This window comes from Gymnogyps californianus, chromosome 2 (assembly GCF_018139145.2).
Source record: "Gymnogyps californianus isolate 813 chromosome 2, ASM1813914v2, whole genome shotgun sequence".
Classification (NCBI taxonomy): domain Eukaryota; kingdom Metazoa; phylum Chordata; class Aves; order Accipitriformes; family Cathartidae; genus Gymnogyps; species Gymnogyps californianus.
The window spans coordinates 149404964-149418790 of record NC_059472.1 but is presented as its reverse complement, the minus strand read 5'-3'; the positions used below and the strand labels follow the sequence as shown (position 1 = coordinate 149418790).

Genomic DNA, 13827 nt, shown 5'->3' with positions numbered 1-13827 from the left:
GAAAGGGAGTTGACTGCCATATACAACAGAAAAGCACATGTAATTAGACTTCATATCTCTTAATCTCTAAGTCAGAGAGAAACAGCAAAATGAATAAAGTCAATAACACTGTCCTGGAAATACAAGCCCAAATAAATAAATCTGCTGATCCATTTGAAAGAGAACACAGAATATATACCTAAACCTTCCAGTATCCAGATTGATCTAATTTCCCAGGACACTCTTCGCTCTAAGGATAGGTTATGGCTCAGTTTATATGCCCGTAACAAGGGTGTAAGCAGTAAGAATCTCTCCTACAGCCCCATGAGGGCTCCTCGTCTCAGACACATAACATTAACTTCATTCATGTCTCCCTTGGAGCAGTGGACAGGTGGAGTTTTGCTTTGCATTTTAATCAATGACCTGAGTAGCAGGACAAGACAGGAGAGTAATAAATGTATCACTGATATAGGCAAGAAGTTAATTATATACCTGTAGGAGCTAGTGGCAGGAAGGGAATGAGTCCATGTTATCTCCCAAAGATAACACCGGAGTAGGGGCAGCTTAACCGAGGGCTACGGCTGTACCAACACACAGATGTTATGTTCATGAAACCAGCTGTTACTGCTTAGGATTATCAAGAGTACACTTATCACGGGGGAAAAGGGAAGAGACTGCTCAGGATGAATCTATCAGAGAAGAGTGTTTTTGTGACACTCAGACACCCTCAAACAAGCTGTCCTGGTTTCGGCTAGGACAGAGTTAATTTTCTTCCTAGTAGCTGGTATAGTGCTGTGTTTTGGATTTAGTAGGAAAAGAATGTTGATAACACACTAATGTTTTCAGTTGTTGCTAAGTAGTGTTTATACTAAGTCAAGGATTTCTCAGCTTCTCGTGCCCAGCCAGCAAGAAGGCTGGAGGGGCACAAGAAGCTGGGAGGGGACACCATCAAGACAGCTGACCCAAACTGGCCAAAGAGCTATTCCATACCATATGACATCATGCCCAGTATATAAACTGGGGAGAGTTAACTGGGAGGGCGGATCGTGGCTCGGGAGCTAACTGGGCATCGGTCAGCGGGTGGTGAGCAATTGCATTGTGCATTGTGCATCACTGGTGGTTTTTTTTTTCTTTTGTTGTTGTTTGTTTGGTTTTTTTCCTTTCCTCCCCCTCCTTTTTGTTATATTCCTTTTCATTACTATTATTATTATTGTATTTCATTATTACTATTGTTAGTATTATATTTTACTTTAGTTATTAAACTGTTCTTATCTCAACCCACGAGTTTTACTTTTTTTTTCCCCTCTTTCCTCCTCCTCACCCCACTGGGAGGGGGAAGGGGGAAGCGGCTGTGTGGTGCTTAGTTGCTGGCTGGGGTTAAACCACGACACAAGCTCTCACAGACTACCTATCTAATGATTAACTTTTTCCAACTTCAAATGCTTGTGAGAGAGGCTGGTTTAGACAGCTGATAAAAGAGTTCTCCTTGAAACTGAAAGGAGGTCTGTAATAGCTGTACTACTACACTGTAACACCAACATCTGCTCCCCTCCCTTCCTGGCCAGTGTGCGGGGCCTGACCTCCAAGCCTGCAGTGTATGTGACCACTCGCTCTTTTGTGTCTGCACCTCGACAACTGAATGAGTGTCAGCGCTGACGGTTTCGGTAATGCTGCTGTCTGCCCAGTAGGATACGGAAGGAGTTCACTCCATCACTTCCCATGGGCTCCTGGAGGATGGCTGATCACCAAGTCTTCCAGGCACCAGTGTGACAGATGGCTCAGAAATAAGATACCATATTACATTTTCTTATGCAATGATGGTCTTCAACCATATTATTAGGATACAAGCAGCAAGGATAAAAGCCTTAACGACGCACATCATAAAACTGTAATGAAATAGATCTTATTTGAATTAATAAGCTGAATCGGCTACAGGATTCTGTAATCCCCCATGATGTTTTATGACAAGAAAGCTCCATAAAATAGCAGCTGCTCATTGAAATTCTAAAGCATAATCCACTAGAAAGTATTCCTATGGATGGGATGTCAAAAGGAATGACTGAGTTGTTACACTAGTACTTGGGCTCCTATCTCATCTCAGTATTGCATGGTATCTTTTCTGTGATCAAAACTAGGTAATATTAGCTTGTGCAACCTGGTTTCACTTAGTAACAAAAGAATTATTAAATGCATTAGGAAATGGTCTTCATGTTTAATAATAAAAAAAGTAATGGCATTTTGCTGAGAACATGGTGTGATGATGCTTTGGTTTAAATGGGAACACCAGAGACTTATTCAGAATTAACTTTTTCGAGCTTACAGTAGAAGATTAAATTGTCATATGAATGTAAAATAAACATTGCATATATTTAATGCAAAAAGTAGCATTCTTCCAACTGACAGTAAACTTGCCACTTTCCAAAATGTTTTAGGTATTTGACATTACACCTTTTACTTTTTACAGAAGAATCACAAATGAGAAAGAAATGGGAAGGTTGTCTTGCTGGACCAATGTTATGTGCAGATCACGGAGCTGACAGAATTAACTTACATCAGTACCTTACATGTAAGGGAAACACCTTGAAGGACAGGACTGAAGGTGCAAAAGTTGTGCTTTGCCAGCATTCATTCCACTTAACTACAGACACATAAAAGAAGTGACTAAGTTGAGAGCCCACATTTCCTCCCCAGTCAGTGGAGACAGAGATGTATCTATTTGTCTCCACTGACTATCAGGAATCTAAACTATCTTTATCTTAAACTATACTCCCCACTTCAGCCTTTCTGTTAAATTCGGGAAAGGAAATTGCATTCAGGCCTAAAAGCCTTTATTCTTAAATGCAAACATTAAGTCAACAATAAAGAATAAATTCCCTTAATTTTGACTTGAGTTCTCCATGTTGGCACGCAGACACTCTGCTCTAGCAGACACCCTGAGCCTCGCGTGGTGATAGTACCACTGTTCCTTCCTACTACTCCTATCACTTCTGAGGCCATATTTTTGTAGGCCACACTTCCGAGGAAAGCAAAACTGTGAACACTTTTCAGATTCAGATACAGAATAGAAACCACTGACAATGCTAAAAACATGTCACCTGCAACACTGAAAGTACAATTCAGCCTTATGAGTTCATTTACTATTTGGCTTCATTGCTCAAGTTGCCAAAAAATGATTCACCTTCCCTAGTTATATAATCACTACTTATTAGGTTGACATGGGTTAATCGAGAACTAGACTATAATCAACTGATTTAGGCCTTGACTTCCCACTAGATATGTCAAATTTCATCTAATTGCATGTGGTACGGAATTGAACAGGGCAAAACAGAGAAAGAAATGAAGAAGTAATGTACCAATAAGTTTTACTTCTCTTGAGGGAATTGTGAAAGAAATTAAATTCTGCAGTCTTCCTTGGGAAGATCTACAGGTTGCAATGCAGTGTCGTGTTAGAGATTTCTGAGATAGCACAGAGCAATCCGACATGTCTGTCTGGCATTGCACAGGGCTGTGGAGAGATACTAGCCTGGGTCCCCAGCAACAGGACAGCTCCATCAGCATGACAGTCAGCTTGGGCTAATGAAAAGTCAACACAAAGGTCTCGGTGACTGCTGGCATCAGCCTTCTCCTAAACATAACTCCTGTCTTTTAGTATTAAAGACACAAACCCTTACATGTGTGTAAAGTCAGGCAGCCACATCAGCAAAGCGCAGGGGTCATCCTATTATTTGGCTTTTACATAAGTGATACTTTGTATCATTAACAAGAACAATTTCAGTCACGATTTTGAAAATATTTCCTTTTTTTCCATGTATAGAAAATTTAGTAATTATACTTTATATTTTCCTGCAAATAGCTTTCTCTTACTTTCTGCAGGGAGGGCCTGTATTTACAATTAAAGTACATTACTGGTGTTAACACAGGAGAGTCCTTATAGTGAACAGAAAAGATTCTGAAGCCACCTGCTTTCTCAAAGACTGTTCTTGTGATGTAAAACTGGAACAACCACGTTATAAATAAGTGAAAAGTGATGTCTTATAATGACTATGAATCATACTGCAAATCATCCCGTGCCATTGGGTTGTAATGCAGAATAATACATTTGTCATTTCCTGGCTCTGAAAGAGGGGGGGGGGGGAATTTACACCCACACGTGCACGAACTTAATCTATATAGCTCATTCTGCACTGCTGTAGTAATATCTTTGGAGACTGCTACAAGATAATATAATGAAGTTTGATATAATCTGGTGTAGTGGTGTCATGTAAATTAAAGTAGACATCTTACTTGGCTGGTATTACAGGCAGGATGTGGACACTTGTAATAGGAATATTAGGACTGGTATAAATGAAATATGAATGGAAATGCGCGTATAAGCACCAGAAGAAAGAGTCTTAGATGAATGGCCTGTGATTTGAATGAAGAACATTTGTTCATAGCAATAAAATTGAGGGAAGTGTTGTTTACATCAAGACCAGAAGGCCTGCACTCACATAAAAAAACAGCGCAGACAGCTAGCAAGTGGAACATCCTCTAAATCTGGCAACAGGAGGATGACTGCAAGGTTACAGCACATCACATATGCCTTTCCTTTTCCTACGAGCCCACCAAGGAAACAGACTGTAGGCATAAAGACGTATATATTGCAAACAAGCAAAACCAAATAATGACCTTGCCTAAAGATTACGGAGGCTGAAGTAAATAAGGTTCTGAGGCAAAGAACCACCCCGTAACAACTGATGATTGCTAAAGGGTGTAAAAGATCTGTCCAAAAACTATTTCAGCAAGAAGAACCTAAGAGACATGACGAAGACTTGCTAGCTGGTGTCCCTTATTCTGTGTCGTTCACAAATGATCCTGGCCAGACCACCTGAACACACACATCCTGCTGCTTTCTACGTGGGTGTGAGTCAACGAAATCTATGAGAGAATGAGTGGGAGTGGGTAAAATTGACATACTTAGAGATTCTGTAAACAAAGATCACCTTCCCCTTCCATAAGGTCTGTAATTGTCATACTAATTTCCTACAGGGAGAAATGGGTAAACTGTATGTTGTCAAAATCAGAACTTCATTTTTTCCCTCATCTGCTCAGTGGCAAAATAACCACCCTGACCTCTCTGCAGCAGGGCACATGCAGGAGAGCAAACTGTTCCTACTAGATGGTGACACCACAAATCTCTGCATTAATATAGGTCTGGCCAAAATTAAAAAAGAGAAGGAATATTAAGACAATATTTGGGTGTACAGGGATAGGGTGAGGAAAGCCAAGGCAGGTCCATCAGCAGCAAAAAGGCAACTAGGGAAAATGTGGGCCTGCTGCTGAACGAGCGTGGATGACATGGAAAAGGCTGAGATGCTTGATGCCTTCTTTGCCTCGGTCTTGACTGATAATCCCAGGTCCCTGAGACCAGAGGGAAAGTCCGGAGCAAGGAAGACTTACCCTTGGTGGGGGAGGAACAAGGTAGCAAATTTGAGCAAAGTGGACATTTGAGCAAAGTGGATGTACGCAAGTCCATGGGACCTGGTCAGTGCCTGGATTTGACAGGAATAAATACGGTGCTGCAGTCTGTGCTACTTCCATCTTCCAGCTGTTAGAAACAGCAGTAGCCAAGTGCTCTTTTTGTGTGAACTTACGCACTTTGTAAAGAAGACACCTAAGTAATTACAGTAGTTCAGGCTAATTTCTCTCTGACTTTTAGATGGTATTAAAGACAAGGAAATACTTGTGACTGAGAATCTCCCACATAAATCTATAAAAACAAGTACAAGGTCTAAGACTGCAAGACAGCATTTCCTGAAATAATTGGAAACAGTATAAAACATTGATCCATATTAAAAAAAATTCCATTTTACACATAGATATATACACCTCTAGACTGACACATGCAGTACACACCTGCATACACAGACACATTCCAAACTTGTATCTGTCTTATCCTTAAAACAAGCAGTGATTAACACTGACAAAATACTCTTTTTCTATGAACAATTAAAATTAGTATTCAGGAGGATTTTCATCTATGTATCATAAGACCTAAGAATTTCAACAAAACAGAGAAAGTATTATTTCACCTAAAATTTGAATATTGACTGTTCTGCTCATACAGAATTCTGCAATATTTCTATTTTCAGCAAGATTAATATTTTTTTCTTGGACATGTTATTGCTTCAAATAGCAATACTGAATAATGATTTAAAGACAGTTAATTTAATTCTCATGGAATTACTTACAAAGTTGAGATGATTTTTTTTGAGGTTTTTCACTCTCCTCTTCAATTTCATGAACTTTTATAATTACAACTCTATTCCTTTTCTCTGTTTTATATCAAATTATTTACATTAAATCCATCATTATTTAGCTTAGATGATCTAGTTCCTGAATAGGAACAAAATAATTGCGAGATTTTCAGTTTTTAATAATGGAATTTCAGTGTTCATTAAGCTTATTAGTAAGCTATTATGAACACTGCACTTTAAAAATTATGTTACCACTCATTTATTTTTTTACTGTAGAATCATACATTACATCACTCATGTTATTCCTCAAGAAAACAACATTGCATTTGCATCAAACCGATTATCACTGTTATGTTGCTTAGATACTGTAAATTTCAAGTTTAATGTGTTTTACGCAGGCATTTTACTTGCAAATAGCAAGCACTGCTTCACAGAATACATACTCAGAAAACATTTGTTATAATCTGCAATTTACAACCTATTATGGAGAAGGAACAATATAGTTTCTTGACACAAGGTTTTACATGTTCAGCAATATTAAAGCTTTATCAAAATATTCAACACATACCTGTTCCCAGGCAAAGACATGTTGATTGAAGTAGAACTGAATTTGTTCATTGGCAATGTTGATACAGAGTTGTTCAAAAGAATTTTTTTTGAAATTCTCAAAGCCAAAGATATCAAGAATTCCAATGTTCAAACCATCATCGTTTCCACTGCAAAGATCAAATAAACTTTCTATTGTTGTATCTTTATTTTACACTGACTAGCTTCGTTATTATTTCACAAAAGGAAATAATGGGCCAAATCTGTATGCCAGTTAAACAGGATAATTTTTGCTAAACCAAATATCTCTTAAAATAACAATTTTTCTTTGAAAAACAATAAATGCACATCAATTCAAAGATGACTGTATTTGCAGACCAGATACACTGAATCACATAATGACCAAGCCAACTGATAAGCATATAGAGGATTTACAATTTTATTTTTAAACTAATGTTTGCTAGTTATTATTCTATTGTAAAAAGCTGACTACAGTACAGAAACAACATGCAGTTCTTTTTGTTTCTCTTGTAATAAAACAGGCTTTACTCACCAGCATCTTGAAATTAAAGATTGCTGTCATTAAATATTATTTCTTCATATTATTTATTCACAACAATTAAAACTGCTTATTTTAACATGGAGGTCAAAAGAATGAATAGCTACACCTTTTATGCATCTAAATAACTACTTTAAGTACTGGAGTGTGGTATGAATTTAAATTATCAATTAAGTTCCAGAGAAGTACTAGTAGTAAAAACTTCAGTTTGAAATTTTAGCTAAGGCATTCTGAGAGATATGTGATCATTTCTGCAACTGGAAAAAAGCTCTAATATTTGTATTTATTTCCTGAAACAAAAAATTAAGAGGATATAATTTTATATCAAACTGAAGTTGACATTAGTGTCTTTTTCTAGCTAAACTAAAAAAAAAATCACATTCTATCTATAAAACCCCTTTGAGGGGCTATCTGTAACCAATTTTATTTTATTTTTTTTTTATAAAAAGTTTAGGAAATTGGCTATGAAGAACCAGCTATACTCATGAATAGCACTTGAACTTCTTTGTGAAGTCCATCTCAAAGATGGAAGCGTTTCATTGTGGAGGGATCAAAGGTATTTGTTGATTTTGACCTGAATTTGGTGACTATTTTATCTGTCTGGAAATTACATTTTTGGTGAATAGACTGCTGAAATTTGTCTGCCCTGTTCCTTCTCAGAGCTAATTACATAAAAATAGCAAATACAAATTATTTTACTACCACAAAACCAAAGCAGACTTCTGGGGTTTTTTTTTGTACAGTGAACATTTCAGGTTGAACTTTCTCCCTCCTCATCAGCATAATAAGTATTCAATTTGAAAAGGGCTCTGTAACAGGCACATGACAGAGGCACACAGGCTAGCAGTGCTGCCCCATCTATCATGAATTTTATCCTATCATTTACTGATTGAAGTTCTGTTTATTGCCGCTCTGCCGTAACCAAATATTTGAAATTTAGACAAATTTTAGGACTGAAGTCTTGGCTTTCCTCTGATGTTTAAAAAAAATAAATAAATTCAGAAAATCCAGATTTGCAAACCAAAGCTATTTATTATTGATACTCCTCTTCAGGTAGTTATAAGTTTGCCCCTTTTCACTGCTATGATCAGCCACAGAGGGCCCTGACATATAGGATCTACAATGCAAGCCACATCATTTCTTCTTCGATTAATTTGCAGAAGGTGTTATATCCTCATTCCCAATATCTTTCTTGTCTCTGCGTTTAAAATATCACCTTGTAAGGGTAGGGTGGACATTAACCTCAGTAAATGTGTTTGGAAACTACTCTCACATGTATGAAACCACGCTCATAACAACAGTGACAGAAGCAACAGCATCAGTGCAAATAAGAGCAGAATTTGACCTATGTAATCAACAGATGAATGTCAAAAGTTGACCCTGAAAAGGTATAAAGGAAAAAATAGTTAGTATGTGATTTACAAAGGGTTAAATGAGTAAGGGTCAAACAGGAAAACACCAGACACCTGTGCTATCCATATCTACTGTATTTTCACTGCATACTACGAATAGGATAAAACCTTTTTTTAACATGGTGGTGTCATAAACAAAAAGGTAGCGGAGAAAAAGTAGATGAGAACACTAAATGCTCTAGTGTAGACAATATTATTCCCACAGAAAATCTCTCCTTATTCTGAAAAAGCTTATTTTACCTTAAATGTTTGTCAGGTTTGAGTAAAGTGTTGATGCGATTGACTATCCAGCTAAAGAGGCGCCCATACAGTGCTTTGGCCATGGCATCTCTGACATCAGTGGCTTTTTCCACAGTGTTGGGACGAATAATTGTTTCTCCTCGAGTCACTACACAGTGAGAGGTGAGGGCCTCTTGCAGTTCATCCGCCTGAATACACAGCAAGGACGCACCTAGGAAGGAAGGTCACAGGCATAGCTCAGAGGCAGATTCTGGAAGGAAAAATATGCATTTTTGCAATCAAAGCTGCAAGTGTAATGTATTATGAATAAGTACCAAACGAGAGTCTTGAACTATGACTAATGAGGGTGTTCACACCAAACAACTGTCAGTATCTAATTTAGTCACTAGCCTTCCTAGCTTCCACTGCAGTCAATGAGTAAGTGATTCAAAGCAGAGGCCTTTAGGTTCTAAATTGCTTTATCAAGGAGGCTATTTCTCCAAAATGTCTACGGAGAAATGCTAGGGAATCTAGATGACTATGTCAGGAGTATGTATGTAAGCTGTGAGGCGTGATATCCCTCTCAGTTATAATCCACCCATATAAGCCACTGCTGTCCTCCTTTTGCTCCAAAAAAGGGGTGCTTCTTTCCCAGATCCACAATATTCTTCTATCTGTGGGAGGAAAACATGTAAGAAGATAGCATGAAGACTTCATTATCTCCCCACCTGTAATTACTGAGAAAGAGTAGCAACTTTCTTGAGAATCTCTGCCCCTTTCCCTCCTCTGCCTCCCGGTAGCCTATAATATAAGGTAACCCTTCCAAAGAATTAGTGAGCCATATTTCAACAGGCACATGTGGGAAACACGTAATGAGTATCTGAGAAAGAAACTGGGAAAAAAACTATTAAACATGTTAATGAAGTTCTCCATCAAATGTTCAAATAAACTTGGAAAAATTCCAAATATTTCCTTAGCAGGCATCTGCAGTATTAGCCATGTTTCCTGAATGCCGGTGGACTGGTTAGTCAAATAAGGTGCATAACATGGAAAATTTTTTCTTTTTGCATTTGAATTCAGGTGGACTTGGAATTAATCTATCTTCAGCATTTAATTATTCTTGCAAAATTTCCATGTGAATACAGTTTTCATTGATAACTCTCTTGCAATAAAAGACATTCGCTATCAAAACACTAAAGGAAAACAATCTTAAATCAAGAAAAAACACTCACAATTCTCAAGGGCTACTGGATTGGAAATGTTGCTCTTGTCAATCATATGTTCAGATACCACTGCAGAAAATTCAATGTTACCCACATTTAAAATGGCAGCCAGGACACTGTACACACTTCCAAGTTCCTGAAAAGTATATTAAAAAAGATGCAATACTTAATAGCCAGATAGGTTTGTCACTTTGGTTTGTGCGATGGGCACGTGTGTGTGTTGTCTCCTGTTGTCTGCCACATGCCCACTACTTTTAGGAATACTGTTCTCAGCAGTTATTCCCTGTTCTGTACTCAGCATAGTCTTTCAAGTGTAAGACACCCAAAGAAGGCAAGACAAACTATAGCCTAATCTCTTCCATACTTGTCGACAGGACAGGATTGACATGGAGTAGGGGAAGCACAAAACAGTGGTGAACGTAATCCTCTTGCGCAGAAAGAATTCAGAGGTTATTTATATCCACCCTTCACTGTGTCTGCAGGCACAACAGTGTCTAAAAATGTAATACTTAGATCAACAAAAATATAAAAAAATCTGCATCTGTGTTTCTTGGATCACGGAAACAAAGGCACTCCAAATAATAGGTCTGCAACGGCTCCCACTGACGTCATTAGAAAAAGTTTCACTGGGAGAAGAGTGAGACCTCACACCTCTGATTTGGCAAAGCACTTTACCCTTCAAACTGTCAGTTAGGAACAGTGTACTCACCAAAGCACTTTAGTATGGACTTTACTTAAACAAATTTAAATTTCAAATTATTTAGTAGGTTCTGAGGAGGGATTCCAGCTTGAAAAAGGCTAATATTAGTCTGGACAGTGAAGTGACACATACAGTAAATTAAAGTACTTATATATGACAAATAAAATCATATTTGCGATTAATGAAACAATGCTTTCATTGCAGGTTTGACTTAGATTTGAACTATGAATTTTCACCCGAACTGTGAACGATTATCAGTATACTTGATGATCTCTGAGTATTTTCTAGTCAGAAATGCTGAGGTGTTCCTCTAAAGCAGACTAGGTTTTAAGCTAGGAATCCATGATACTATATATTTTGAGGCATGCAGTAATAGTGTATTTTATAAATAGCACGTTTATAAGTTTTATAGTAGTTTTATAAGAGCGGTTTTGTAAATTTGATTGGTATTTTATAATGATGGACTTTTCATAATTGCACAGCATTTTATCCCTAATATTCAATAGTTTGCTGGTACCATGTCAGGCATCATTTACTCAGATAAAATCCTTAATTGCTCTAGAATACTTGATCTTATTTTCAACACTTTCAGAAGTTAATCTAGCAGTTAATAAATTAATTATTCCAGTGACAGCAAGACAAACTAGATAAGCTCACTCTAAAAAATTATGCTCAGGATAATTGGCACAGTTTACCTAGGTTTTAAGCAATCGTTTTCATTTTAAGCTTAGGGACACAGATGAAATGCAAAGAAATGGATAGCTTAACTTCTGCCATTATGCTGTACAGTATGTATAGCTGCTGACATTTTTGTGCCCTTTTCCAATGTGTTCAAAATCTGGCTTGATCTGTCTCATACAGCATGATTATTGTTCACCTCAGGCAGTCCTTTGCTATTAATTTTGCCATGCAGCCTGAAATAAAACAGTGTGATTTTAAGACAAGGAGTACTGACAGTAGTTACTATTAAAGCCTGCCAGTCAGTTAAAAACAAATTTCAAAGAAATAAAGCCTTATTTAGGTTTTAATTGGAGTGGAGAAGATATTCTGTCGAAGGTTTTCTGCTAATAAAACATGGAGCATGCTTATATAGAACCTCCTCTGTGCACTGGGATGAATGTCAAAGCTTAAGGCTGCATTACTGTCCTGGTTTCGGCTGGGATAGAGTTAACTCTGTTCTTAGTAGCTGGTACAGTGCTGTGTTTTGGATTTAGTGTGAGAATAATGTTGATAACACTCTGATGTTTTAGTTGTTGCTAAGTAGCACTTATCTTAAGGATTTTTCAGTTTCCCATGCTCTGCCAGCAAGCAGGTGTGCAAGCAGCTGGGAGGGAGCAGAGCCGGGGCAGCTGACCCGAACTAGCCAAAGGGGTATTCCATACCATGGAATGTCATGCCCAGTATATAAACAGGGGGAAGTTGGCTGGGAGGCGCGGATCATGGCTCTGGTGTTGGTCAGTGGGTGGTGAGCAATTGCATTGTGCATCATTGTTTTTTTCCCCTTTTTTCCCCTCTTCTTTTTTTGTTATATTCCTTTTCATTACTATTATTATTATAGTAATATTTCATTATTATTATTGTTAGTGTTATATTTTACTTTAGTTATTAAACTGTTCTTATCTCAACCCACGAGTTCTACCTTCTTTCCCGATTCTCCTCCCCATCCCACTGGGAGCAGGCAGGGGAGTGAGCGAGCGGCTGCGTGGTGCTTGGCTGCTGACTGGGGTTAAACCACGACAATTACTAAAAAGTGAACTTAGAAAAGAAACTCATTGTCTTACAGTATCTTTTTCTCACTGAAAAGAAACTGTCTCTGCACATGTATCCTATATCAGAACCTCAGTGGGGGAAGAAGACTTCTCTGTTCCTTCACTCTTGCAAACACAGCCTCAGACAGGCTAATTCACCCTGTGGAGAGTGTAACACAGGCTAACATGGATGGGGCTCACATGCAACCACAGTTAGATTGCCTGTGGTACTGAACCTGCTTCTGAAACTGTGGGGGTTCTACAGGTAGATAATTCTTTACAGATTCAGCTCACGGTGGCTTACTGAGTTAATCAAGTGAAGATCCATGCTAGAACTGCACAATGTGGCCAGTGACCTAGTTCTAACTGGATCTTCAATATGTAAGGAAGGTCTCTTTCAGATGATCAGGATTATTGTTTCCATCCATTCAAGTGAACAAAAGAACCAGGAACAAAAACAGACTTGCTGCTTTCCATGGTATAAATTAGGACTTATCAAGGTCTCTGGTGCTGTGACAAAACTGCTATCAGTGCTGAACTGTGTTTCCACACTGCTTCTGGAAAGGTGAAAGTACAGGTGTGAAAGGATGATAGTACAGGTGTGATATTACTAAGTGCAGTTGTGAATAAGCATGTAGAGGAGAAAGAGACTGTGAACTCCACTGCTACTATGACTTAATGCAAAATGAGTATGGAGGAACAGAATTGGTGAATAAATCTGTTCTGCTAGCTATTCAAATATTTACATTGAGGGAAGCCAGAAATATTCAACTGAAATGAGTAATTTTCTGTGAAAAGCTCCTTACAACATGTAGTTTTGTCAAAGAAATTAAAACATACATCCATTTTGCTATATTTCATCCACTAGTGCTATATTCTGTATATATATAGTGCACACATTAAAACATACATCCACTAGTGCTATATTTCACAGATACTATATGGATCATACTCCTACTATCGTTTGTGATAAAGTCAGTGGTAAACTACAGCTGTGATGCACCACTTCTCCTAAGAAGAGAGAACTAGGGTGCAGGATGGGGTTTCCTTCCCTTGCATCCTACTTTATAAATCCAGAGGCCTGTTTTTATTTTAATTATACCAAAGACAGCCTGAGGAGAGGGGTTTAACGGCCAGCAGAGCAATGATATGAGATCATAAAGAAAGAATGGGTTCAGTTAATGTCTAGTGATGAGATTCACTCC

General features: G+C 38.0%; 1 protein-coding gene across 1 annotated transcript in view; it reads right to left on the bottom strand.

Moving 5' to 3' along the window:
* MYO3A (myosin IIIA) overlaps positions 1 to 13827 on the bottom strand; it is a 124756-nt gene that overhangs the window by 38688 nt on the left and 72241 nt on the right. Inside the window, exons 17-19 of the mRNA XM_050892533.1 lie at positions 10184 to 10310; positions 8973 to 9183; positions 6784 to 6931 (exon numbers count right to left, since the gene is read on the bottom strand). Of these exons, the coding sequence (XP_050748490.1) occupies positions 6784 to 6931; positions 8973 to 9183; positions 10184 to 10310 (486 nt within the window). The remainder of the gene's footprint in view (positions 1 to 6783; positions 6932 to 8972; positions 9184 to 10183; positions 10311 to 13827) is intronic.